General features: G+C 43.4%; 1 protein-coding gene across 1 annotated transcript; it reads right to left on the bottom strand.

Moving 5' to 3' along the window:
- Position 1: 1 nt before the first annotated feature.
- Positions 2 to 25710, bottom strand: LOC108937085 (phosphatidate phosphatase LPIN2-like). Its single transcript, XM_018756839.2, has 20 exons — positions 25453 to 25710; positions 13486 to 13686; positions 10971 to 11066; positions 10557 to 10789; positions 10321 to 10428; positions 9998 to 10124; positions 9419 to 9749; positions 7981 to 8080; positions 7360 to 7547; positions 6585 to 6678; positions 6422 to 6491; positions 6226 to 6318; positions 5626 to 5705; positions 4472 to 4646; positions 3578 to 3726; positions 3140 to 3226; positions 2458 to 2610; positions 2032 to 2146; positions 1311 to 1414; positions 2 to 174 (listed from the first exon to the last, which is right to left on the bottom strand). Exons 2-20 carry the CDS (start codon positions 13675 to 13677, stop codon positions 30 to 32), a joined length of 2640 nt encoding a protein of 879 aa, XP_018612355.1. The 5' UTR covers positions 13678 to 13686; positions 25453 to 25710; the 3' UTR covers positions 2 to 29.
- Between the last annotated feature and the right edge of the window lie 1180 nt (positions 25711 to 26890).

Here is a 26890-nt window from a genome sequence, read left to right as displayed (position 1 = left end):
GGGGGGAGCGAGCCATACTGCAATCCCTTTCAGAGGAGATCCTCGAGGGCCACCTCTGGGATGGGTTGCCTCCAGAAGCAGAAGGAGCTGAACTCGGGGAAGATGAAGGCTGAGCTCTGCTCCGTGCTCAGCAGCGGGAAGACGTGCTCCACCAGCTCGCTAAGGTGGCTGTACCTGCGGGGCGGGGCAGGGAAGGGGGAGTCAGGCTGAGGGGCAACAGGACATCCTCCCAAATTTACAGTGGTTTGTGATACCATTGTGACAAAGCACCCGCTGTTTGGACACGACTTGCATCTTTCGCCAGGAGATACTAGATGACAGTATCAGACAAGTTTGACCTTTGCGCATCTTCCTGGGTCAGTCTCATGAACCACTGAAATGCTGTCTCTGGTGACTTCAGTTACTTAATCAAGCTACAAAGTATTATGACCCTCCAACTGTTTAAAGAAATTTAAACTTACAAAAATGTTACATTACCAAAATGTACCGATTTAAAACAATCTATATGCATTTGATAAGTGTTCCCCCCCCCCCAGCAACCCAGATTAAGTCTCAAAGTGTGAAATAAAAATGATCAAATGTATAAATATTATTTAAAAAAACCTCAATCCAGTATAAAGAAAAATACTTTAAGGGAATTTATACTGGCGAGACATGTTCTCAGTCCGTTACCAAAGTCTAATGCCCTGCAGGGGTGGGCAGCCACTAGTACTTGGACCCCCATAGGTTTATTTTGCACTCTTTGGCTGCGATTGGGAGTTTTTCATTTTCCTCTCCACTGTTTCCACCTGGCTGACTTCATTGTTAATCATGTCATTTCTGTAGTTTTGTATCAGCTTCAGTAACCTTGTTCAGCACTCTGCATCACTCTAAAAATAAACTGAATTACTATATTTGTTTGAGGACCTGTCTTAAACATTAATAGTTTGAGTCTTTCCTGATCCCTCATCCAAAAGTTAGATGAAGACAAGTTAATCTCATTTTTCTATACCTTAAAAATTTCCTTTTCCACTGTTTCTCCTATAATACCATTCTCATATTCTCATTATCCTCTTAAAGAGGATCTTGTTGAAAACCTTAAGGAAGTTTAAGTGATGAACCATTTTGAAAGACAAAGGACCTATGATGTATATTGCAAAATACTCACGGCTGTCACCATTGTGTGCAAAGATGCTAAGGATTCTCACTATTGTAACAGACAAATTTTTATTCTGGCTTGGTTTAAAGTTCATGAGCCGGACCCTCCCGAGTTCTGCTCAACACGCAGCCTCTTCCCATAGTTGCGTTTACGTGTGTGAGACTACACTCACGAAGACTTGTTTCCTCTCGTCTGCTCCTGGATCAGCTCGCCCTTGGGGTTCACCGTAAAGATCCTGCAGTCGGGGACACCCACTTGTTTGTAGGCAAACACATCCTGCAAGGTTCATGAAGGTGGACTTAGGAGAATGACCTGAGGCAGTGGAATTCCAAGGCTTCACATCAAACACAAAAGTAAATGTGCCCAGGAAATTCTTTTCTGTTTGGAAAACCAGATTTGTAATCCTCCTGTTTCTTCACAGCTGACCTGTTCATGACTGATAAAATTGACTAGTTAGATGTAAAGTGAGGCTGTTATTCACTTCAAAGTTTCCATTATTAATTGCTAAAGACAGACAATGACATGCCGTAGAGATCAAAAAAATGGCTAATTGCATATATTGCCGTATTCAACATAATGCAGGTGTCCTTGAGATACGGAAACCAACCCAAGCTCCCATTAGCTCAGTACTTCATTACTTATTTTTTTTTAGTTATCTCCTTTAACTGGGGAAACCATGTGTCAAAACCACTTCGAGACATCAGTTGGACAGAAACACAATGTGAAGACTTTGAACCCCATGTTGGACCCAAAGGTCATGATCCACCCTGAAATAACACTTCCCACAACTCTCGCTGGCTGCAAGCTCCACAAGAGTTACATGTCTAGTCCATCTAAAGGCTTGTTCCACACCTACTTCACTCTGTAGAGGTGAAAATGAGAGCCACACTTACATTGGGTCGGTTTCCAAATGCAGCATAGAACGGCTGCTTATTTGGGTGGAACAGGTTCTTAATGTCAGTGAGGCATTCGATCTTGAACTTCTCTGGCTTCTTCTCGATGACCTCCCTGCCAAGCAAGAGGAGAGAGCCTGAACCCCCTTCATCTCCACCTAGAAGCTTGTATTCTTAACTGTACTAAACCATATTTATACACTGAGTTACTTACATTGGTTTACTCATTTAAACAGCTGGGTAGCTTTTACTGTATCAATTCTAAAGCACTTAATAAAGCACTTTGATCAAGGGTCCTACAGCAAGAGCCATGCTTTGAAGCTAGGCCCTAAAACTGTAAGACAGTAATTCTAACAATACTTGCTGCCCACTTATAGCTGAGCTCACTTGCCTTTTTCAGTCTTGAACACTGGCCACGCTACTAACCTGTGGATGGCTGAGAAGAGGCTGCTGGGAGACAGCATGAGGGGTCCCCGGGGCAAGATGGTTCCCCGATCATTCACCCAGTGCAGGTAGCCCCTTGTCATGTCCGCCATGCCGATGGCACGTGCAGAGCAGTATAGGAACTTGTACCCATTCCTGCAAAAGGAAGAGCAGCACAAATTCTGGTGCTAGACTACAGCCCAAAGAAAAATGCATAGAGCATAGTATAGAGAGGGAAGACCATAGTGGACAGTGAATAGAAGAAAGTGGAAAAGATGGTCCACCCAGCCCTGGGAAAACTCTAATGTAGCAGAATTCCTTATAAAAAAAAAAAAAAATGTATGAAACTGCACAATTGGGTTCATGAAGGAAACTTGCACGGTGAGACGTGTGCGCCAAAGGCCATAGTGAGGGTCACCTGGAATCTGCTGGAGTTGAGAACAACGAGTCATTTGTACCACAGAGCCTACTAACATGACTTTAACAATGCACACACAGGATGTAAGCACTGTCTCCTTCCTGTCTTCCGTATCAGCTCTGCCAGCAACTTCCTGCCCTGCAACCACAACTTTCTGCATCAGCGGCACCTCAGGTCTAACAGAGGAGTGACAGGTGATAGGACTATCTGTACTGCTTCAGCTCATTTGCTGCGAGAGGCAAAAGGCCAGGACCGTGTGCAGCTTACTCATGTACAGCGTGGTACAGCTTCGCAATGCCTTGGTGAGTCCAGTCCTTGCCAAGCTGGGGAAGGATCTGCCCAAAAACATCAGACCTAGAAAAACAAAGGACATTTTTTCATGGTGAGGAACTCAGTCAAACTTCCATTTGTAAAAGAAGGAACCATGAATTTAAAGGGTTGCTTTCAGAGAGATGAGCACAACAGAAAGATATAACTCATAAAAATAATTTCTTGAGCAGATGTATTATTTTTAATCCAATATTAATATTTCTGCCTTGCCTATAAATAGGTGGGCAAGCAGAGGCATATCACAACAGCCAAGACACCATCTTCCATTTAGATGTAGCCTCAAGTCAGAGTATCTACAGCTCACCTTTAATTTTATTTTTTTTTAAACTCCAGACACAACTACTGGTATCATGAGGAAAGATGAGCGAGCCCTACTTGGTGATGGTCCCATCGATATCGGAGATGATGACCTTGTCGTCCCAATTCCACAGGTAGATGGTCCCCTCGCAGCGACACGTGCCCTGGTACTGAGTCGTGATGCTGAAGGTGACATTGTTCGGCCCCTCCTTCAGCTTCAGGCTGGCCTGCGTGATGTGATAAATGGGGTCACCGCAGCAGGCCAGCAGGGGTCTCAGAGGCAGCACAATCTACCCAGCCTTGGGTGAACTGCAATCCTGACTTGCATTGGACATGATGTCACTGCCTTGCAGCGTGGGTGTTCCAGCACTCCCACTAGGGGCTGAAGTCATTGTTCACATTGCTGACTCATCACAACACACACACTTCAAGCTTCTGTACACTGTGTGTGTGTGCGCGCGTGTGTTGGGGGGTCACTTCCCCAACAGCCTGGCCATAGTGAGCCATCTTCCTGCTGTAGGACCCCCTGGCTGCTTCGCTCACCTCCACTGAATCAGTCTAGCACAGTCAGCATACAGGGTCTCAAAGGCACTGCACGTATCTCCTCAGTGAGTTCACACATCTAATGAGCAGATTGTAGGTGCTTGTGTGTGCATTTCTGCCTGTCTGTATTTGTTTTACACAGAAATAAAAGAAATCATGATCACCTGAATAATATACCAAATCGAGAGGTGCTTTGAAAGCAGAAACAAAGAAAATCTTGCCGGTACGGAATGGGAAAACAGCATGGCTGTCAGTCCTCAACTCACTACTGTCAAAGACAAATGTAAACAAGCTGTCCACTGGCAGTGACTAAGCCTGAGTAAACAACATTAATTGGATTACTAGTAACTCCTCATCATGCCATTACCATACAACGTGATACTGACCCAATACTGTGATTCTCTTCACGTGCTATTGTCAGGCACTTACAATCTGCTCAGAGGAGAGACGCAGAGATTTCTTGTACGAGTGGGTGCTAGTTGGAGTTGGGAGCGGTGGGGGGATTGGAACCGGGCCGAGGCCTTCTGTCTGATGTCGCTCTGATAGGGCGGCTGCCTTCACTTCCTGGGACTCTTCCTCGCTCGATGAGTCCTCAGCTTTCTGTCTGTGAAACCAAAAAATGCACTCTTTAAAAGGAGGAACTCGTGACTGACAGCACAAACTATAACCACGGACTATCAGTAAATACAACCTATAACTGGACAAGTAGCACAAAGAAGTCGCTGTAGCTTTGAGTGCGACAGCTCTGCTCAGGTTCTGCACTGACTAAGCTGTACTTTGACTGGTGGACAGCAGAGGGAGCTCCAAACACCAACACCACACAGCTAGAGCTTGAAAAACTTGCGTTTTCCGCTTGTCACAAATGCAACTTAGGACAATTTGTAATTATGATTGTCCCATTAGCTTTACAATAGTTTCTAGTCCTAAGATCTGGATGTAACATCTAGTGATGAGCACTCCACCTGCTGTACGATAACATCCGGTGGTTCCACTGCGACAAGGCACCATATTTCTAATAGGATCTCAGTGTTTGGCTGTCTAGCAGTGATTGTGTTGTGTGAACAAAACTTTTTTGATTAAGTCACTGTTTATTTACAATGACTACCAAACATAAAAGGAAGCGTTCTGACTTATGAAAATAAAAAGTGAAAGACATTTAGAAGTGAAAGTGGAAACAGCACAGGTTGAAAACACTACTGTATATTAGATTCTATATTCATTTAACATAATGAATAAATGTTTGCACATAATGTGAGAAATTGATAAGTAAAATACATTATATAATAGGTCTTATATGGTAAAGATTAGTGAATGTTATTTTTATACCCTTACAATTCATATAACACAGCGAAAGGAAATTTGACTGGCACTGAAGTTGACTTACAAAAGTCATTATTGGAACAGAACCCCAATGTAAGTTGAGGACCACCTGTACAGGTAAATAAAACCAGTCCAGTCCATAATCAGGTTTTTCCACTCTTAAGATAGTGAGGAAACACTATTCGGATATCGAGTTCATGGCATAGAGCACACATCTAAAAGTTTGGAAAAGAGATGAGAAGGTGTGGGAGGTGCTCACTCACTGCAGGGCGGGGTTCTCCTGATTGAGGCCCGGCCGCTCTTCGTTTTGGGACTCTGATTCCGTCTCCAGCTTGAGCTCTGACTGAACACAGGAAAGAGGACCGATGATGAACCCAACCGTAGAAACGATACACGCTGAAAGCACAGCTCTCATACTCCACATCGTCATCTAAAACCCTTCAGTTTCGTGGCTGAAACGTGCATCTATGTGCCGAGATCCCAGTGGACGCTGCAGACATGTACAGTATGGTGAGGTTCCTGCCCCCTCCAATCTGAGTTTCCTAAATTGCCAACATTCCACGTTACAGAAAGCAGAACACGAATGTTGAGTAAAACAAGATTATATTACGAACAGGAGTGTCTGGTTTGACCTTGAGGGCCCTGGATTGACTTTGGCTGCATCTCAGTGAGAGGCAGATGTTCATCATGCAGGGAGGGGCAAACCCTTCTCATAAACCAGGTCACCAACTCCAAGCAATAACTCCTGTGGTTTCTTCAGACTGAATCTTCCACAACACAGACACAAATCAGGACACCAGAAAGGCAACAATTACTTATAGAGCCCGATCCACCACCCCACCCCAGACCGTCGGGCTCTATACCTGCTTGGCAGTCCTGTCCACTCTCTTGGGCCAGAACCACCAGCGGCCTGACTTCTTGGGCATCCTCTCTTTGACCCATGCTTCTTCCGTGCTCTGGAACAAGGACAGAGACAAGAAATGGGTGTGCTGTCATCAAGAGCAACATGCCTGTACACAAATGGCAGAACAAATGAAGTGAGAGCCTATGAGGCCACACCTTAGGCAAACTCTTCTGAAATGCCTGCAGACTCAGTATCAGTGGTGCTGCCAGGGTCCAGTTGTAATATCTGAGACACAAACAGAGTGATCAGTCGGTGTCCACTGAACAGGTACCCCACAGCAACCTTCCACAGCTTTTTGAAGATTAGGTGTTAACTCACCTGTTTGCAATTCTTATAACCAAATTGGGATTCTCAATAATTGCTGGGTTTTCTGCAAATTCGTGATATGTAATGATGTGTTCCATGAATCTCTCTGTAATCAGAAGAAAAAAAATTGTGGTGTCATCATTACGAAAAGGATGGGCCAAGAACACCTGAGCACAGTGGGTAGTGTTGGTACCTCACAGCCCCTGGGGTGTGAGTTTGGACATGGGTTCAAAAGTGGCTCAGTCTGTTAAAGAGTTTTAAGGTTTTTCCTCATGTTCATGTGGGTTTCCTCTGGACACTCCAACTTCCTCCTGTAGTGCAAAGGCATGTGTTTTAGGTGACTGCAAATTATCTTTCGTGTGCGTGAGCGAGTGAGAGAGAGAGAATAATTGTGTGTATGATTGTCCTGCAATTGACTGGTGTACAATCCAGGGTTTACCATGCCTCACACCCTGTGCTTCAAGGACTGGCTTTGGATCACAGGGACCCTGCATGGGACAACCAGCTACTGGTGATTGATAAATGGATATGTAACCTCAAACCCCGTTCAGCATCTGCTGGCATGGTAAAATACAGCAGTATGTAAACTGCTTCATGAACACAAATGTAGTGACACAAACCCTGGCTGCAGGTTCATGACCAAAGAGGTCCAAATCAGATCTGCCTGTTGTACCTTATCTCTTTAGAAGAAATCTGAGTATGAACAGCTTCAATGTACAGGTCTCTCTATTTGCACTGTTAAAAATACCAGCATATCTACATGTCAAATAAAACAGCCTTCTGTCACCTTTGGAGATGTGGGAGGTCTCACTGAGTCCTCCGCACAGGGACAAGGTGACATCAGGCAGGTCGCCAGCCGAGTCCGACAGGCATTCCGTCCCACTATCGGCTGCCGCACTGCCCACTGACTGCGGGGACTGGGAGCCGGAGCGTGACCCACCCTCTGTCCAGGGCTTGGAGGCAGAGTCCGAATCGCTGCCACCGAGAAAGAGACAAATTAATCAGGCAACAAAGAGCATCTGATCTTAGGAGAGCCCAGTTTCAAAGCTCCAGATGTTTCTGACAATATCTCACACATATAATGAAATTACGAACAATATTTCAAAAACAAGGGGGGCACGGTGGTGCGGCGAGTTTGGCCAGGTCCTGCTCTCTGGCGGGTCTGGGGTTTGAGTCCTGCTTGGGGTGCCCTGCGGTGGACTGGTGTCCCATCCTGGGTGTATCCCGTCACCCTCCAGCCTTTATGCCCTGTGTTGCTGGGCTAGGCCCCGGTTTGCCGCAACCCCGCTAGGGACAAGCGGTTTCAGCCTGTGTGTGTGTCTGTATTTCAAAAACTTTTCAAACACAACAGCAGCTTTGCTTTGTATGTGGGAAGCCTCTCCAGTGAGGTAAAAGGCATGATGGGTACCTCTTGGGAAAGTAGCGTGCAGCCACATGAGGTTCAAGCACATTCAGATCATCCAGGTAGATATCTTCAGGGCCTTGGTGCTGGCTTCTCTTACGAACACCTGTGAGTGACAACAAACCAGTCTTCAGCCACATAAGATACCATAATGTTTTTTTCTTCATCTTATATCCAAAATGAACTAATATATAAGGTGTAAATAATATGTAGAAGTAAAGCTAAATAGTTTGCAAAGGGAAGAGGAAATTTTTTAAAAAAATTGCTTCCACCATAATAACATCTGAAGAAAAAAAAAAAAAAGTGCAGAAGGCACAAGAGGGAGCTAAATATAACTGTTCAGAATTCACCCAACCCCCTCCCTTGAGAAAGCTGGGGCTTCCTTCCTGTCTGGGGCCCCTGAGAGACCTCTCTCTCACTCAAGAACTTCAACCGTTACTCCTAATGTGCACAGGGCCTCTTCTCACAGCCACTGGTTTTCCTCAGTTAAGCTTCGAAGCAGAGATGCGAGAGCGTTTCCCTCACCAACAGCTGGCAACCGACTCATGTGACCGTGTCACGGCCCCAACAGCTTTTTGATAAGAGCTTCAACCCAACCACCAACATCAGATCTGTTACACAGCACTGGCTGCAAGAGTGCCGCAACATCATCCTGCTATCCTCCTCCTAACTGGGGGGGGGGGGGGGGGGGGGGTGTGTGTGTGTGTGTGTCTGTCTATAAATTTTTTGTTAATAAAAGGTGAATGAGTTTTGGGCTGAATCACAACTAAAAAAAACTGAGCAGGGGACATAGTGGTTAAGTAGGTGTTGTAGGAACAGAGGTCAAGCAGCTGAAACCCTGAGAGCATACACTGAATAAAGTACTTCTATATATTTTCATTACCAGTTTCTCTTATTACTTAGCTGACATTTCACCAAGGTGTACAAACCTTAGACTGAAAGTCAATCACCTACTACAAATGATTTACCTATATATAAACTGTTCTTACTGTATCCAATTGGTATAAATATCTTGATCAAGGGTGCAACAGCAATGGTGGAAATTCAAAACAAAAGCCTTCAGGTTCCAACGCAACAGCTCTAGCCACTGCAGAACCAGCTCCTCTTTTTACTTTCTAATGCTCATCGTTGTCAACAATGAGAGGAGAGCATTAAGTGGCGATTAACCGGAGACTCTAATCCTTCAGAGTTTATTTAGGACGGCACATGGACAGATGTGTTACATTAGTGATGTAAAAACATTACGTTGTTCTGCCAGTGACCCTTCTGACTGACGAATTGCAGGGGGTGTATAGGAGGGGGAGAACTAATCCCCACCACTTCCAAAGAGACAATTCACTGCTCCTCCACTTTAGTTCACAATGTCTACAGTAGTGGTCACCGTTTTTGTGTCAAATGGAAGTGAGCGGGAGGATGGGCAGCTGGGCAGAAAGAAGGGTCTCACCTTTCTTCTTGGAGGGTGAGTCAGTTTGGGGGCAGGGCTTCACCACCCCACAGACGTGGCCCATCTCCCCAGCCATCTGGGCAGCAGCAACAGAAGCAGAACTGGGGCTGGTGGGTGTAGAGATCGCCAGGCTGGATGTTAAGGTAGGTGTGGCTGTGGGCGTGGACACAGGTGCCGGAGTACGGGGCTCTGGTTTGACAATGGCGCAAGCTGGTGCCGGCCGTGGCCCCAACCCCATGGCCTCAGAGCTTAGAATAACCCGGAAGTGTGTGCTCTCTGATGGTGTGATGGTTGCAGTCTTTGGCAACTCTGCCCGCTCCTTCTTGGTGACCTGGAGTGAGTCATTTCCGTTGTTAACATCATCATAATGTAGAGGATTTTTACTCCTTTGTGAGGAAAGACTATTTTTCACTTATGACCTAATTTCTGCCCAAATCGATCATTCTGTTCATTCAGAACATGACTCATACTTGTATTTATCAACGTCACAATCTTGCACACCACCACCAGCTTCTCTAAAATTTATTTCTAGTCCTTTTCCATGTACAAGGTACTGGCAGTGTGGGTAACAGCCCTTACCCTCATGGATTCTGGGAACTCGCCCCATGTCCACTGCATGTGAGACTCAGCCCTCAGTAGGTTGTCGGAGGGCTTCAGCACCAGCTCTGAGTCACTCTTGGGGGAGAGAGGCTCCGGCATCAATTGGCTGGTGAGTCCAAAAAAACAAACGATGGAAACAACCTTGTTATCAACTTAACTCTGCCTTAAAGCTCAAAATTTGAAAATCACTCCCCATTAAAAAGCTGGTCAATCAGCTGCAGACATTAATTATAGAGACAAGTTCCTACTGCTACTCTTTTAATGATAGGTAACCCAGGTACTTAAAAGTTGAAGAGAACCACCTGTCAGAGGGGGACCAGTCACCGTCCGAGAGCGGATAGCTGTCGTGAGAGTGCAGGGCCACATGGGGCTTGTGTTCCACCTCCTTCCCAGCAGAGTAAGATGATGCCCTGGGGGGGACGACAGGTGTTTTTCCCCCTCTTTCTACAGCCAACAGTTCTTACAAACAACACCCAAAATGATCGTGAAGGACATGGTCACAAGTCAGTTGGGATCGCATGAAGATTCATCCCCCTACCTGGACACATGTGCCGCAGGCTCCTCGTCAGAGCTGAGGTCCATCTCGAAAATTTCCTCTACTCCACCACCCATGGATGCCTGCTCCTCTTTGCGAGGGTCTCCTTTGTGCTTCCTCTTTCGTCTTTTTTTCTTCTTGGCAGGCTGCGTGGAACCAGGTGCTGCTGACCCAGGCCAGAATGCAGGCTCCTCTGTGGGGATGGGGGAGGTGGCCAGGTGAGCCGGAACAATCTCCTGATAATGAGAACACGTGGGTAAAGGTGTTGAGAGCCATACATAATGTATGCATAGTAATGACTTGAGTGGTGATGAGACCAAAGTAAAGACAGTACTCTAGCCGAACCCGGTCCCCAGTGACGCTTTTCTAGATTGTGTGAAGAAGGGTCAAGCAGTATGCTGTGCCCAGGACACTCACATCCTGCTGGTGAGCCTCCTGGACAAAGAAGGCTTCTCCATTATCACCCAGTTTCATGTGCAGATCCACTGGCTCGCCATTGATCTCTATGTCGATCTGGGCCAGAGGAGGGGAGAGACACCCTGTCAATGACCATAAACAACTACAGCATTGAAAATAAAGAAAAGGGGGAAAATGCAGAGAAAAAAAAGACCTGAAAGGCAAACTGTGAAAACATCCACAACTAACTGCCACTGATTTCCTTGAAAGGAAGCACAAATGACCTGCTTTTCATTTTACTACTCTTCCAGCTTATTTTCCTGCCAACTATTTGATACAACTAATTTTTTTTTTTTTTTTTTTTTATTAAGCACTCTTTCTGCAACCCAAGAACAGACTGCCTATTTCTGAATGATTTTGTAACACAAGATGTGAGCTGGAAACTACCTTACCTGCCCATTAGTGAACAATTAGCCCAGCTGGATATAAGGCAGCATAGTACATCACTGGCAATTATGTAACAGCCCAGAAGATTCAAGGCAAGTGAATAAGTAGCATTAATAAATAGCAGTAGAACATGTATGCCCACTAAGATTTTACATGACTGAATTAAAACAATGTTCTTAATTTGTTTTAGTTAATGATATTTCCAGTATCGAGGACCTGAGCTATTTTGTAAGCTACAGGAATTTTGCTATTTTGGCAAAAGTTTAACAAATTGTAGTTTCGATAATGGATGCTACATAAGAGTTTCATAACACCTTCATGCACCAAGTATAATTTTAAAGTAACTCCATGAAGCAGGGTCCCTTTCACTTGGTGTTCCTGCTTAATCTGTACTAATGTGGAATAATTTCGGAACCCTGAGGGAGCATGAGAAGAGGAGGGTTCATCATTAGAATCCTTGGCTTACCACCAGACAGGAGAGTGATGGCACAGAGTGTGCAGTTGCTGCTCCTCTGTCTTGGTCTCTAGGTCTCCATTAATAGACCAGTGTGGGCGTGCCCGTTTTCGCACATCAATACCTTGCAGTTCCACAGGAGGAATGACACGATCAACTGCGCTGGGACGCACAATATAAAGTTAACAATCGCAGCCACCTGTCATCTCATACTTTGGTAGGAAAGATGAGACGCTGCAGTGTTCCCAGCCAATTCAGGTTTCCCGTTCCCACCACCCCAGAGACTGGCCTTCTATGGGTAAGTTTGCTTAAGCTCGTCTTTGCTGCTGTTTAATGTCAGGACTACAAGGAAAAATTGGTTGCCGTGGCAACGGAATATTTCTTCCATCTGTATCAAGATCTTGAGCTTGAAGTGGTGCATCCTACTCCCCTGTTCCAGCCCTCTAAAGCACAGATTCATTTTATTTTCCTGTGGTGCTTTTCTGAAATGATTTTTTTTTAAATCTTACCTCAAAACAAAAAACAACCTTTTGTAAACTGTCCAACTGGTAATGAAATTTATATGCACAGTCGATCTTCGATTTGATTATACTGGGGCCAGAGATCCTGCTTTCGCCATGCCACCACGTGTACGTATTAGAAAACTTACTCCTGGAACTATCCACAGTTCACTAACAGAGCAGCAAAAAGGATGCAGCTGTAAAGTGACATTTCCAGACAGAACCACAGACTAAGAAAGTTTCTCAAGTTCTCTGTCCTTACATTGCACAGTTAGAAAGCATCTGGCTGCTTGTGCATGACCCATCTAAGGTTCTCGAAATATGACAACCTGCAAGTGAAAATTGAAACACCCAAAAAAAAAAAAAAAAAAAAAAAAAAAAAAAAAAAAAAAAAAGAGAAAAGGAAGCTGCTGCCATGACAGATGAGGTGAACGCAAACTGGACTCCCTGTTGGGTAATACAGGCTGCATTGTGTTCTCCACAGTCAAGCTGATTAAGATTTAATACGGCTACTGAGGACAGGGCCAACTGGAGGAGAAGTGAATCATGGGGCTGAGGAGGGACAGTGTATTCCACAGCGGATGGAAAGGTCTTTGCATGACAGGGTGGGGTCCTGCATTTGGTCACAATGGAAGGCAGGGTGAGAGACCCTTGTTTGTTCCTTCTTAATCAGAGAGGTCACTGGTTTGTACAAGAAGCACTGTAAAAGTCATAAAATCTGGATTATTTACTGCCGCACATACTTGTACTGTGAGTGAGGTATTCCTGCAGGACTATAGGTGAAACTGTGACTCGTTTGTCATTGTCCATTACAGTACTATTAATATACAGCCCTTATCTCTGCTTTCCACAGAGCCCATTTGGGTCAATCCTGATGGAAGGTTCTGGAACACAGAGCTGGGGGCACAGAACTAAGCCTAGCTTGCTGCAGTGTGCCCAATTCTGACTTTACAGGTTACTTTGAACAGGAGTCCCTCATCAAGGGCAACTTTTCAAAGAAGTTTCTCTCTTCACACAGGTTGTATCTGAAAGTAATGTCAACCTCTGAAAATGTAACCATTATTGGACTCCTGGTCACAATATCCAGGTTCAAACCACCACACCAGCCACACCCAGCAAACCCAAAAGCACTCACTACTTTCTCCTTGGAGCGCAGCACCCCCAGCTTGCCAAAGCGCACATGGAAGGGGGAACACTGGAAGGAGCCGTCTCGCTGGCGCACCACCACAACATCAATGCATCCCGACAAGGTGGCCTGGTTGATCCCCTTGTACAGCTCTCGCACCGTCACCAGCACCTGGCCCGCCAGCTGGCCCACGTAGTTCATGGTGTCTGCCTGCCAAGGGAGAAAGAGAGAAAAGCTCTTTTAAAGCCTTCATGCATGAGTCTTGAGTAACCAGTAAGGGTCACCAGGTCACCTGGATATCATGTCTTTGGAAGGTGATCCCAGACAGGACAGAGGAAACTCACTGAAACCTGTGACCCTGGAAGAGCAAAACCCCCCTACAACACCATGTCCTTCAAAACCATCTTCACTTCAGATTAAAAGAAACAAGTCCCATGACACATTAAACTGCAACTATAAACAGCCAATGATGATGTCCTTACATACATTTATTCATTTAGCAGACGGTTTTCTCCAAAGCGACATGCATCTCAGAGAAAACAATTTGTACATTACATTAGGAGAAAGACACATGGTCACAAACATGTTATTCTTAAGTAAACCTAATTTGTTTCTTTCCACTTTATGCACCGATGTTCATCGCGTGAGTAGGTGCATAAAAGTCAGGATAGAGAAGTCCTGAACACTTTCCTACAATTTTTTTTTAAAGGCACACAAACATTTACATACAAGCTGAAGGAGCTGTGTAAAGGCTTATCTGGGCATGATCATAAAGTTATGGTGCATGAACATTTACACCATACATGAGCAAAGAGTCTGGAAAAGGTGAGTTTTCAGACCCTTCTTGAATGCAGACAGTGTTTCAGCAGTTCTGAGTGAGAGGGGGAGGTCATTCCACCACAATGGAGCCAGAACTGAGAACCTCCATGCTTTACCCTTCGTGCGTGGGACCACCAAGCAAGCAGAAGTAGACAAGCGAAGCAGTCTGGTTGGGGCGTAGCATAACACACCTCTTTATACTCCATGTCCCTGTTTTCAGTTTTAAGTTAAACAAGGAATAAAAAAAGAACAAGTTAAACATTATCAGTGGTTAAATGGCTCTGCAAGTTAAAGGTTATCCTTCCCTCCCTCAATTATTTCCCCTCAGGGCCCATGAAGCAGCAGGTGGTGTAGTGGTTAGAGCGCCAGCTTTGAAGTTAAAGGACCCAGGTTCAAACCCCCCTGTTGCTGCAGCACCCTTAAAATATTACCAAGCTGTATAAATAGGCAAATCAGCATAAGCAGCCAATGTAAAAAACCTAACACTGTATGTCATCTTGGAGATAAGGGGGGTGGTGCCCCTATGGGAGCCCCTTGGAAAAACAGCACGAAGGAAGACCCTGTGGGTCATCTCCTGTGCACTCCAAAACTGCAACAAGGAAACATGAGAAATGTATGGCTGAGGTGAATCACACCACTCTGTAAACAATTACAAGACACAGTAAAATAGATAACAGCACAAAGACCCTGTCCAGACCATTTCTCCTAACATCCCATGTTGGTCAAATGCCAAGGTCATCTGCAATTTTCATTTTTACAGATATTTAACTGAAGCAAAGAACTGTGGACTTGCATGTGTGCCAGAGGAAAAGAAGCAGACAGATGTGGGTCTCAGATAATAAAAAAAAAAAAAAAAAAAAAAAAAAAAAAATGAAGCGCACTGATTTGCCATCTTGATTATGTCTTTCTTACAGACTTGTGAAAAAAACTTCAGGGTTTACAAAAAAGTTTAAACTTCAAAAGCTCCACAAAAAGTTCTGCTGAATTAGTGCCAAAAATAAAAAAACAGGCTTATTCTGTGTAATATTACATTATATGGTGGAGAGAACAGCTTCTAAGAACCAGTAAACATTCATAGGTCCGAGAAAAAGGATAGACACCTCCAATCCCCCAGCTAGTGGCAAACTGATCAGTGCTGCTAACTCTCCCCACAGATGGCCTCCTAAAAAACCCCTCTGCTCTTGCTGTCCCTGCTCCACATGTGCAAGGCTTCAAATGCAGGACTTCCTCTGTGTTCCCAGAATTCATTTCACCAAAGAAATACATCACTGCTACCTGAGAGGGCATCTGAGACAGATCTGCCTCTTCACATTTATAGAAGGAAGCCTGAAAATCCTTGTTTGTAAAAGATACCAAAGCTTCAAAGACCATTTTAGCAATACTCCCTTCAGCACCATGAAACATCTTGATATCCAAAAACCATGGGGGTGTGGGTGACTAAATTAAAAAATTACACAAAATAATCTAATTTAGAAGAGAAGACTCAACCCAGTTGCCAAAAAGAAAACGGTGCAGGGCTTGACATTCCCAGAGGAGAACCAGTAGAACTGAATTGCAGCATGATGCTGAAACCATAGGCCCCCTGCAGGCTACCTTCAGGGTCCACAGCCAGTGTTGGCTCTCCAAAGACCTGGCATGGAGACCGGATGGCTGTGACAGAGCATGTCAAATCTGCAGACCTGTGTTCTTTGTTCATTCCTCAACCAGACAAAACCAGCCAATGGGAAAAGCAATGCAATTAGAAGTGAAAATGCTGTGTGTGTCACTCTTAGTTCACCACTGGGCAACTCACACAGGAAAAATGCTGATTCTGCAATGAAAATGCACATCAGCTATAACAAGACACCTGAAACATGTGAACTAAGTGCCAAGAAAAGGGGCATAAACATAAAGCACTCAACTGCTCCAGGAAACACAGGGTACACAATTTACATATCCTCCCACTGCTACTGTATTTCTATAGTTAGGGTAGAATACACTGCATATTAATCATATTACAAATTATATTTTAATTCATAAAAAAAATTAAATTTATATTTTTAGTTTCTAGAAAAACTTTATTGCACCTGAGAATGTGTAAGAATTGCTCAAAAGTAGAACAGCACTAGTGTGACAAACAAGCAAGCTTCAGGTTGCTAGTTTGACCAGATTGATCAGACGCTTCACAAAAAAAAAAAAAAAAAAAAAAGAAAAAAGCCACATTAACTTTAAACACAATGCTGCTGACACGCAACCACAGGCAGCTTGTCACATAGCAACACCAATCTAAACGGACCTGAAAGAGGGTTTTATTTTTTATATATAAAAAAAAAACCCATCACAGCACTCACTGACAGGAAACCAGAAACAGACAAGGAGTGCAGTGGAGCCTGAATGAACACCTCACACACATCCACCATCCCAACTGCTCACAAGGCTTGTCTTTGCCTCCCAGAGGTATCTAACAGTTTTTGTCTCAATTATTGAATCATCTCAAAAAGACAATGCAAAGAATCTGCTGGTCTTCCATTTTATCAGGGATAAAGTTACTAAAGGATGGCATGGTGACAGTGTGTAGCTTTAGGGCCTTACAGTTCCTGGAGTGTGTGTTCTGATATGGCTTCTGTCAGCAGTTTGCATATTCCCCGAGTTCGCGTCAGTTTCCCCTAGGTGCAACGGTTTCTTTCCACCGTCCAAAAACGTGTCAAGTGAATTGTCAACACTAAATTGCCCGTTTGTGTATGTTAAAGTGAACCCAGGATGTGCCCTGTCTAGTGTCCTATGCTTTGAAGATCGACTTTGGACCGCTGGAAGCCTAAATTGGGCAAGCAACTACATAATGAATGAATGGACAGATTCATTAAATCCTTGAGGGGAAAAAAAAAGTAGAAGTAGAGGCACATGCAGCAGTTCATTGGCACCGTTCCAAGCCAGAAACAGAGGGTAGAAGCGGAGGGTAGGGGTAAATTATCACCCACACAATCACCCCTGAGAGATACTTAGAAGCTGGATATCTTGAAGTTCACATTAACATTTCAGTTGGGGGGGTGTGCTTTTAGCTAGAGAGCACCTAAACTCTGCAATAATGTACCAGGTAGCATCAGCAATGCTCCTTCTGTCTCAGCCTTTAAATCCAAACTTAAGACTTTTTTCCTTAAGTATCTGTAAAGGTACTCCTGATGTATTCATTGTGAACTCCAGCTTGTTTGTAACCAGAGTAATTACCTTGTTTTTGAATATTTTGTCTGCTGCTTCCCCTTTTCCGGCTTTTACCAGCACCTTACACTAATACAGGAGCAACTGCCAACCCAGGAAGCCTGGTCTACTCTACTGTTTTCCTCTCCACTGTTGCCACTTGGCTTACTTCATTGTTAATTACGTGTCATAACTAATTTTGTATAATCCTCACTAACCTTGTTTCACATTATAACTTTGTTCAGCATTATGTGAGAAGAGCGCTCTAGAAAAAAATTTATTGAAATGAACTGATAGAAGGGCAGCTGCATGAACAAGGCTGTAAAGCAGGTGGACACCTGTCTCCATGTGACCATCTCTTCTGAATCTGAAAGGGAGCAGCTTCAGACAAATTATTCAGTGCCAGGAATTCACACTATGGTAACAACTTGTTCATTCACAAGTTCCACTTGACTTCAGGAACAAAAACTCTTTTCCAGTGGTCACTGTTTCATTGCTTCACTGCATATGAAGAAAGGATAACTTACACCACCAAAACTTCCCCAGCAGTTTTATTTCTTCTTTAAAAAAAAAAAAAAAAAAAGTCATAGCCACACAGTATACCATGCTACACTTCCACCACATTCCCATTGCTGAATATTTAACATACACATTTTAGATTACAGGCAGTTCCTGACTTGACATAAGTAACTCAGAAGGATTCTGACTTATAACAAGGCTGATGGGATGGCGGTTGTATTTTCAGATCCTGGCATTTGGTTCCGCTCCATCTGCTGTACAATAAAACTGGCTGGTCACACTGCCATAATGTACCCATATTTGTTATTCACCCAGTCAGTGTATCAGTCACCAATGAAACCGGTAAAGAAAACAGATTCAGAAATGTAAGTGCATTATTCTATACTGCATTAGTATTATTTTCACGTGTGAAATTTGTGAAAAAACAAAACCTTATCCTAGAATGTTACATTTATGCTTGTTAGTTGTTTATAATATAAACCATAGGGGTCTATATTTACATTATTACAATTATATATTTAATACAGGGTAAGGGAATTTGCAACATATGACATGGTCATCACAACAGAACCCCATCGTAAGTCAAGGACCACCTGTATCGCCCTTTTACATTTATATTTATTCATTTAGCTGATACTTTTCTCCAAAGCGACTTAGTGTTAAGCTACTCATAATTACTCTCAAAATTCCCAAGTTGTCTATATGGGTAAGTACCTTGCTCAAAGGTACTGCAGCTGGAGGTGGGATTTCAACCTACAACCTTTGGGTCAAAAGGCAGCAGCTCTAAGCACCATGCCACCAGCTGTTTCCAAAGGGTATAATTATGTCCCAGCACCAGGCAGCAGATCTAGAGACGTGACGCTCCTCCCACACACACTCGCTGTGGCTTCCCTTCTGGCCCTGAACCCTTCTCCTTGTGGAGCACCTCTACTCTAAATTAACATAGTTGTCATATAAGGAGTGTGACAAAGTTCAAAGGACAGGTATTTTGTTTATGAGCCTGCATTCACAATCAACAGCTATGCCCATGGGCACACCCCTTTGGATACAAGTTCATGCCCCAGACTCTAAACCCTAGTCTCTCCTCCAGCGCACAAGAGGTTATGGGGGCAGCTATGGGTTTTTTCCCCCCACAGCTAGGTTTACAGAAAGGTGAAGAAGGAAAGGTACAGAACATGTTCTCCTCTAAACATTGCCATTCAACTAACAATGCATCACACCCCTCAGGACCCCATACCTCATTCCATCAAAGCAATGACACACCCTCCTGCCATCCTTCTTTCTAAATGGTGTGTGAGTGTGGCTAGCATCTTCCTCCTCCATAGCAGACCTCCTGCCAGTTAGGAGTGTTATCTGCATGCTCGTCTGGCCCATTCACCCGGTCAATCAATACCACAGAGCTGATAAAAACCCACTTGTTTCACCCCATCCTGTCTTTTTCTTATCAAATTCACAGCAACAGGAAATATTTTTTCAGGTACTGGCTCAACAGAAAACTATACTTCCAACAACATAATATCAGTCAATTCTAACGTTTTTTTTTTTTTTCGGCTACTCGTAATGAAGGATTGTTATAAATTTTCCAAATATAAACAATAGTTCATTTTTTATTTTATTTCCTAAAAAAGTATTTGCTGTGGAGCAAATGTGACCTATTTTATCTGCCCAAATGAAAGATGACAATAAACAGCACCCAACAAGAATAGGAATGTAGAACCACCTCAATTAAACTTGCTTCTACAGTGCTTACAGCTCATGTCCGGCGTTCCTGCATATCAGTGATGAACAACAGGCACGATGCGCGCACGTTTCTTTAATAAATCGATTAACAATCAGTACTGAACAGGACTTTGTAAAGAGAATTTTAATATTTTAATAATAAAAAAAGCTGATGTTGACAACTCATAAAGCCATTTCTGAATAATTGTGTTTACACTATATAACTGTTCTCAATCTTTTAATTTGTAAATATGCTTGGTGACAAAAACACTTCACATGCATCAAATTATATTGAGCAAAAAATGTCTGAAGTTATTGTAATCCCTAGCAAAAATAATATGGGTAATTTTTGACCCAGTTATATATTCTAGGAGAGTAAATTATTTGTACAGTGGGGTCACAGAATTTTTTTTTTTAAGGTTTCAGTTTTTGTGCAGCTCAAAATTAATATATTTGAAATATGACATTTTATTTATTGAATTATTTAGACAATGTAACCTGCAAATAAACGGGACATTTGTATTCTTTTGTATTATTATGCTTTGACAGATTGTCACTTAGTAGTAATAGCAGCTTCATAAACAAATCAGGCAATGACCAGATTCAGATGTTTGTAAGGTGAGAAGTCAGAATACTGGAAAAATCTGTTTGCCACTTGAAGTGTTTGTTCTAAGATTGCAAAACTCTGCTCATAAATGGCAGCATTGTAGTTTAATTTACAATACCTTTTTGTACCTCTGTGCAAAAAAATCTGTGTAGCCTCTTATGAAACAAATACTGTAATTCTTATGTTCCTTAAGAAAAAAGAAAAAAAAAAAAGACTTTCATCCAAGCTTATTCCTTAAGCAGTGCTGGCTTCCCAGCTGTTAAATCCTGACCAACTGACCCTCCATGAACCTCAGCCCTTGCCATGCCGGTCAGCAAATGCTTAGTTGTATCTGCTGCACTGCACAGTTTGTGAAACAAAAGGCTCAGTACAGCAACTGTGTTTACATGGCAGCCAATAAAAAGGGCAGGGCAAAGATTCTGCTGAGCAGGGAGTGGGTCACTGTGGACCACGCAACCACAGAAGACGAAACAATGGGATTAAAGCACTGGTGAGATATAGAATTGTGGAGTACAAAGGTATCTTCTAACAGCAGTGAGCAGACTGAGAAATGACTTCAACCATTTTTACATAAATTTCTGAGATCAAAACATTAATACAAGCATGAACAGCGAGGTCCAGCGAGGCACACGTTCCCCACTCCAGCACTACTCCACCAGCACTACTGTTCCAACCAACCACTTTGCACCAAAAGAGCACCATAAAGTCTAAGATGACCACTTGTCATTATATGTGTTTACCAGACACAAATGGAAACTATTTACATAGCTTACATTTTTTCTCCATTTAAATTTTGTCAAGATTTCTGACAACTTTACTTCAACAAGTTTCTGAGGGCAGTACTTTCCCCTTTTGCCAAGTGCACAGTAAACACTTTTTCCAGCAACATGTCACAACTTAAAATCACCCACCAACCCCCACACCCATCACTAAAAAGACACTTCTGCTTTGATGATATCATCTTAATCGGAGGTGTTCTACAGTTACCATTCAAGGTCGTTTCCATTTCCGGGGCGATGCGCTGCACTCTGTGCTGCGAGTTTTTCACACGATGCCTCCATGAAAATTGTCTTGCATACTCGCTCACATAAATCGCTCACTGACTGATCTAGTCTTCACAGAAAACACTAAAGGGGAACTGTTTCTGGAAGACTGCAGCTGAAGGACAAAGTGGAAGATTCCACTAAGGAATAAGGAGTACCATCATGTCACCTGGTCCCTTCTCTGTCCACATTACGAACATAGAGTAGCTGCATCCACTGCGCAAGAGCTGTGTATGATTGTGAAAAGCAAAAGCAGATTGCTTAAAGAATCCGGGAAGCGAAGAATCGGAGCAAGTAAAGTCGGCAGACACTTGCACATGACAGGAAACGATAAAAGCAAAAAGAAAGTCTTCAATTCACATTTTAATATCGTCCACATATAGCTTCACTCAACTACACACAAATACATGACCTAGTTGAGCAGTGGTCTGACAAAGACTTACTAAGTTACCCAACACTGGGATCTCTATTTCCTCTCCTTAGTCTCCAACTAACTCCTGGTCACCCAGAGATCACATTACCCAGAAATCCCAGTAAATAAACCAGGGAAACACTCCAGTCTTTAGTGAAGGGATATAACCATCCTCTGTGTCAGGTATCTCTGTTCTTCAAAGAACTTGTTCTGCACCTTAACAATATTTAGCAAGGTGACAGACATTTTACCTTTTCTCAGAGGTTCATTACCTTCAATCTTTTGAACGTTACATTTGTTGGAATTGTAAGAAATCCCCTGGAAATTGAATATTAACAGATTCACAGAGTGTGTCATAAAATGTTTACACATTTTAACATCATCTATGCAGTTGTCTGGATGTTAACAGTGAACATTTGAGCCAATTCAGAATTTGTAACCAACCTTTCTTTGTACAAATACCCATCCATCTCCAGCAAATTGTTTTTTTTTTTTTTTTTTTATATATACTTTCAAGTGCATTACATTTTTTGAGACACTCTTTGAAAAACAGACAAGGAAAAGTGCATGTCACAGATGCTTCGGAAAGTACTTAGGATATCTTGAGGTGGCGAAAGCATTCAGTTTGTTATTCTTGGTGCGGCTGAATTCCGTCAGCATTTTTTTTTTTTTTTTTGGATGCGGACTATCAGAGGAGAGCCATTCTTGAAGGTCATTTTGTCCCGGGACTCTGGAGGGACAATGAGCTCTGACAGCGGACATGGAAACAGGCTAGTCAGAGCCAATAACAGGCCCAATACACATGTCGAAAAGACATGCAGAGATTTATCATGAGTTTATATTCTTTTATAAAAATTGTCATTTATGGTTATACAGTGTTTTTGCAGAAAACTGTAGGTCACTTTGGAGAAAAGAATTTCCTCAATGAATGAATGTAAATACTACACAAGCATGTCCTTTAAAGTATATGACTGAACATGTTTTCTAAAAGTGTTTGTTGCCTCTTGCAACTACTGAATTCAATTCACTGTGCTGTCATAATAAATGTTCTTTTCACTGTATACTTGATGAAAATGTTTGAAAACAACTTTGGTATTTTGCTATAAATATTTATGGTTCTTGGGTTCTGACTAATAACGAGATTTAGCATTAGACCAGAGAAATTTAGTGATACTTGGCCCGCATTAAGCGTGTTCCATTATTTCTTAAGGGGGGGAGTCCAGGTATATGCATTCACTATTTTTTTTTCTGTCCATATGCGAGTTAAATAGAGGGAAACCCCTGTCCTCATACTAATGAAAGCAAACTGAGAAAACAGGGCCAGTCGGTCTAGGAGAGAATGCCCTGCTTTTTAGCAGCCGCAGGGCTGTACTCTAATCCAGTCTTAGCAGAACAATGAGGGAAAACAACTTCCAGAAACTGCTAATTAGCCATAAGCCAGACATACCATCCTTAATACCCACATTCAGATCACAGGCATTTGGACAAGTTTTACTTTTTTCCCATGGAAGCAGGCAGTGGTTGTTTCAGACAAGTTTTTGAGAAGATAATTTCCCCCCCAAAACTAGACCTCTGGAGTTGAACATCCAGACTGGTAATGATAAACCAATGAATGGATACACCTCAGTTGAAGTCAGAGGAAATTTCCTTTGACATCTCTACCTTCTGGCCCTGGTCCCACTACATCCCTGTCACCCATCCTCACTACATTCTTAAAAAGCTCGATGAGAATGTGACGACTGACTGAAACGTTAATTCTGTTAATAAAATTAACATTTTTTGGTTTCCAAATACAGAAATCCAGGAAAGACTTAAATTTAAGCATGGGCACTTCCTTCAAAAACAATCCAGCTCTTTTCGACTGCTTTGGACACCAACTAAAGGAAGAACCTTTACAGAAGGTCCTGACTGATGTCTCCTACTCAACGATCATGTATGATCTCAAGAGGGAAAAAAAAACAGCCGAACACCTTACTGTATATCATCAATACTACAATCATCAGGTTTCAAATTGTTCTGATACCATGAGCATAAATTTATTTTTCATTGTAATAGCATTTGAGTGTTATGCTTCACTAAAAGACAGAAGCAGAACACAAAGGAATTTAAGGTTTCAAAAAAGCAAAAATTTAGAATTGGAAAATATTATAAAATGCCAAATTCTGAGTTTTTCTTCCATTTTTAAAAAGAGCATATTGAATTCCATGTGTATTTAAACAGACATGGTCCAGGTTTGAACCCCTGCCCCTGCTGTAGTGCCTTCATCCTGCACTGCTCCAGCAAAAATCATCCCGCTGTACCAAATTTTAATTGAATAATTTTAAGTATGCAAACCTTGTAAGTCAGCTAAATAAATCACAGAAGTAAACTCACCACTCACCAGGCCAAGCATTAATACAGGCAGCGTGGTTCCTCAGGTGAAGAGGTTGTCATCACCGGCCCTTTACCAACATGGTGTCCAAAACACCAGATCTTACATTTACTTCATTTTTATGGTGAATAAAAAAATATTGTAGTAGAAATGCACACTTCTGTGCAAGCAATACTGACGCCACCTTTTGTCACATAGATCAACCACATTGGGGCAACGAACGAAAACCCCAGGATGCGACTTTGTGCTCTCCTGCAGCAGGAGGCCAGGACGTCCCTGCAGCCATGAGCCCAGTGCCAGATTAGGGAGGACACCTTGAGGAGTGTTAGGATTTATACGGGATTAGAGCCGCAGTCGGGCTGCCCAGCGCCTCCGAAACGAGGAGTACAAAAGGGGTGTGGTCCAACGATGCGAACCGAAACTCGACCCAATGCACCAAAATGGGCCACAGGTGATTATTAGCATTACGAATTTGTTGCTCAGCCAACAATGTTACGCAACGTGATGTACACTATATGATCAATTCAAATGGCCAGGTAACTGTCATTGTACCTACCCAGGGCAGGGACTTGAACCAACACCTTTAAAGTTATGAAAACAAACTGTTAAGTGCAACACATCCTGTTCACACATATACCTTTCATTAGACTGCGGTAAACTCGTGTTGTGCAATTACAGAAGCACAAATAGCAGAGAAATGAACCAGTTCCAGGTTTAAAGAGCTGTGCCCACAGCTAAAAGCCCCATCGTGCGACTCCGCAAGAACCATGCCAGCATCATGGCCTCGGGTTCAAGTATCTTCCAGCTACCCTTTCGCCCACCTTGTAACCCACCTGCTCCTTACCATACTAACCAAACTACCTGTACCTACCCTCCTCTTAGCAACCTTTTCAACTACCGCCATTATCCAGTTAACCACCCTCCTTCTTACTAACCCTCTCGAGACAAGAGGCTCCCCTCATTTTGGCTTTGCTCAATTAACCACCTAATTACCCTATTATTTACACTCAACTACCCTTATACCCACTCACCTACTCTCCTCCTTACCCTATTAACCACCCTGTGCCTAATTACCCTCATCACCTAGGCTAAAACTACCTGGTCAGTTTACTACCCTTTACCTCAGCCTGCCTTGTATCAATTATCCTCCTCCTGCCAAGCCAACCTCCTCCTGTTTACTTACCCTGCCTGTCTCGCTCACTCACTGCCGTCCTCCTTTGCCCCCTACCGTACCTATCCATCTACCCCACCTGAATTACCCTGCTCGTTACCCTGCTTGTTCACGCGCCCTTCATCCCGCCGCCTCACCCACCTGTTTGCCTCGCTGCTCGCGCGCGGCGCGTTCTGACTCTGAGGCGATGGAAAGCCGTAAACGTTCCGGCTCTTTTGCCGTTCGACTTCTCGCTCCCCATCCACCGTCCGCCCGTGCGGGAGCCCAGTGGGTCCGACCTGCCGGAGCGGACGAACGTGGCGCTGTCCTCCACACCGTCCTTTCCGGAGAAGGACCGCTCGTCGCAGTCACAGCCGCCGGCGCCGGCGATCGACTGGCGGAGGGCCGGCTCCCACATCGGAGTCGCCTCGGCCGGTCACGTGACACGCACCCGCCTTCCTCCTCCCCCGGGCGAAGAGATGTGGTCACGTGACCCTCCCCACAGCGACTCGGATAAATCACGTGATCCGACGGCGACTCAGCTCGTTCACGTGATTACGGAGAAACGGAGGCTTCGAGGCGCCTGTATTTCGCGCCATAGTAAATGTTCGGTCAGAAAGGAATTCATTGGTGTGCAACACATTTAGAAGAAGGCATGTTATAAAGACCGTGCCACCGATATCGCGGCAACAAACTGACAGCATGATGTAAAAGTACGATTGAAATGTGTGTGTCACCATGCGTGTCCATCAATGGCCCCATGTTCCACCTCAGTTCTATGATGACTCATAATACACTTCAGTTGAGAGCTCAAACACAGCAAAGTTGGAAACCGAAACCATTCTGCAGGAATTTGGACGTTTCTTAGATAATGCCATAGTTAAATGTCTTTGGGCTTTATTTCATAGTAAGAGTTTCTCCAACTTGCAGGCCTACACCTTTACCTTGTTTGAACGCAGTCCTTCGGGGAGATTTCAGCTTCTGCTTTTTGTGCTGCGTTCACGAATGATCTTGTTAATGAACGCACAAGCGACTTGTGAGCAGAGAACGGATGTGGTTTCGGTCGTGGATATGTGGCCCTGCGACAAAAGCCTTTGTCTTAACGACTCGGTTTTACTTTCCACTGCTGCTCTCTCTCTGTGAGGTTATAAGATCGATTGTGGCGCTGAATTGCTTCTCTCATCATAAAGCCGGTTGAATTAATTCACAGACATAGCCAAAACGTCAGCGTTTATTATATAGTGATCTTTCATCAAAGTCATCTCTCATCTCAACATGGTTAGCAGTGGTAGTGATAACTGAAACTGGCAAAAAAAAATGAAATCCTCACATGTACACTTCATAGTCACTGCAGTAAAACGTAGTATAACAAAGGCTTGAGAAGTTGTACCAACACTTCAGACAAATCATTTTAATCTGTAAATATTTGCAGCAGATAAGATGCATATTACAATCTAAAGAACTGGATCGTGGTGCTAATGAAGTCATATTCAAACACGATTTTATCTAAAGTGGTATCAAGAAGCCATTATCTAATCACTTATTTAACTGTGTAGAAAACAATATTTAATATTTCAATAAGTCATTGATCCACCCCAAC

The sequence above is a fragment of the Scleropages formosus genome, chromosome 9 (assembly GCF_900964775.1).
Source record: "Scleropages formosus chromosome 9, fSclFor1.1, whole genome shotgun sequence".
Lineage (NCBI taxonomy): Eukaryota > Metazoa > Chordata > Actinopteri > Osteoglossiformes > Osteoglossidae > Scleropages > Scleropages formosus.
Note: the sequence above shows the minus strand (reverse complement) of the source record. Positions and strands in the feature narration are given on the sequence as shown.

What these genes read in the sequence shown, in the direction of transcription:
- LOC108937085 (XM_018756839.2), bottom strand. Translation starts at nt 13,677, where the DNA reads ATGAACTACGTGGGCCAGCTGGCGGGCCAGGTGCTGGTGACGGTGCGA. An exon ending in TTCAGAAGAGTTTGCCTAAG is followed by an intron (nt 6,319 to 6,421) that starts GTGTGGCCTCAT and finishes TCCTTGTTCCAG; the next exon opens with AGCACGGAAGAAGCATGGGT. An exon ending in ATCGATGGGACCATCACCAA is followed by an intron (nt 3,227 to 3,577) that starts GTAGGGCTCGCT and finishes TTGTTTTTCTAG; the next exon opens with GTCTGATGTTTTTGGGCAGA.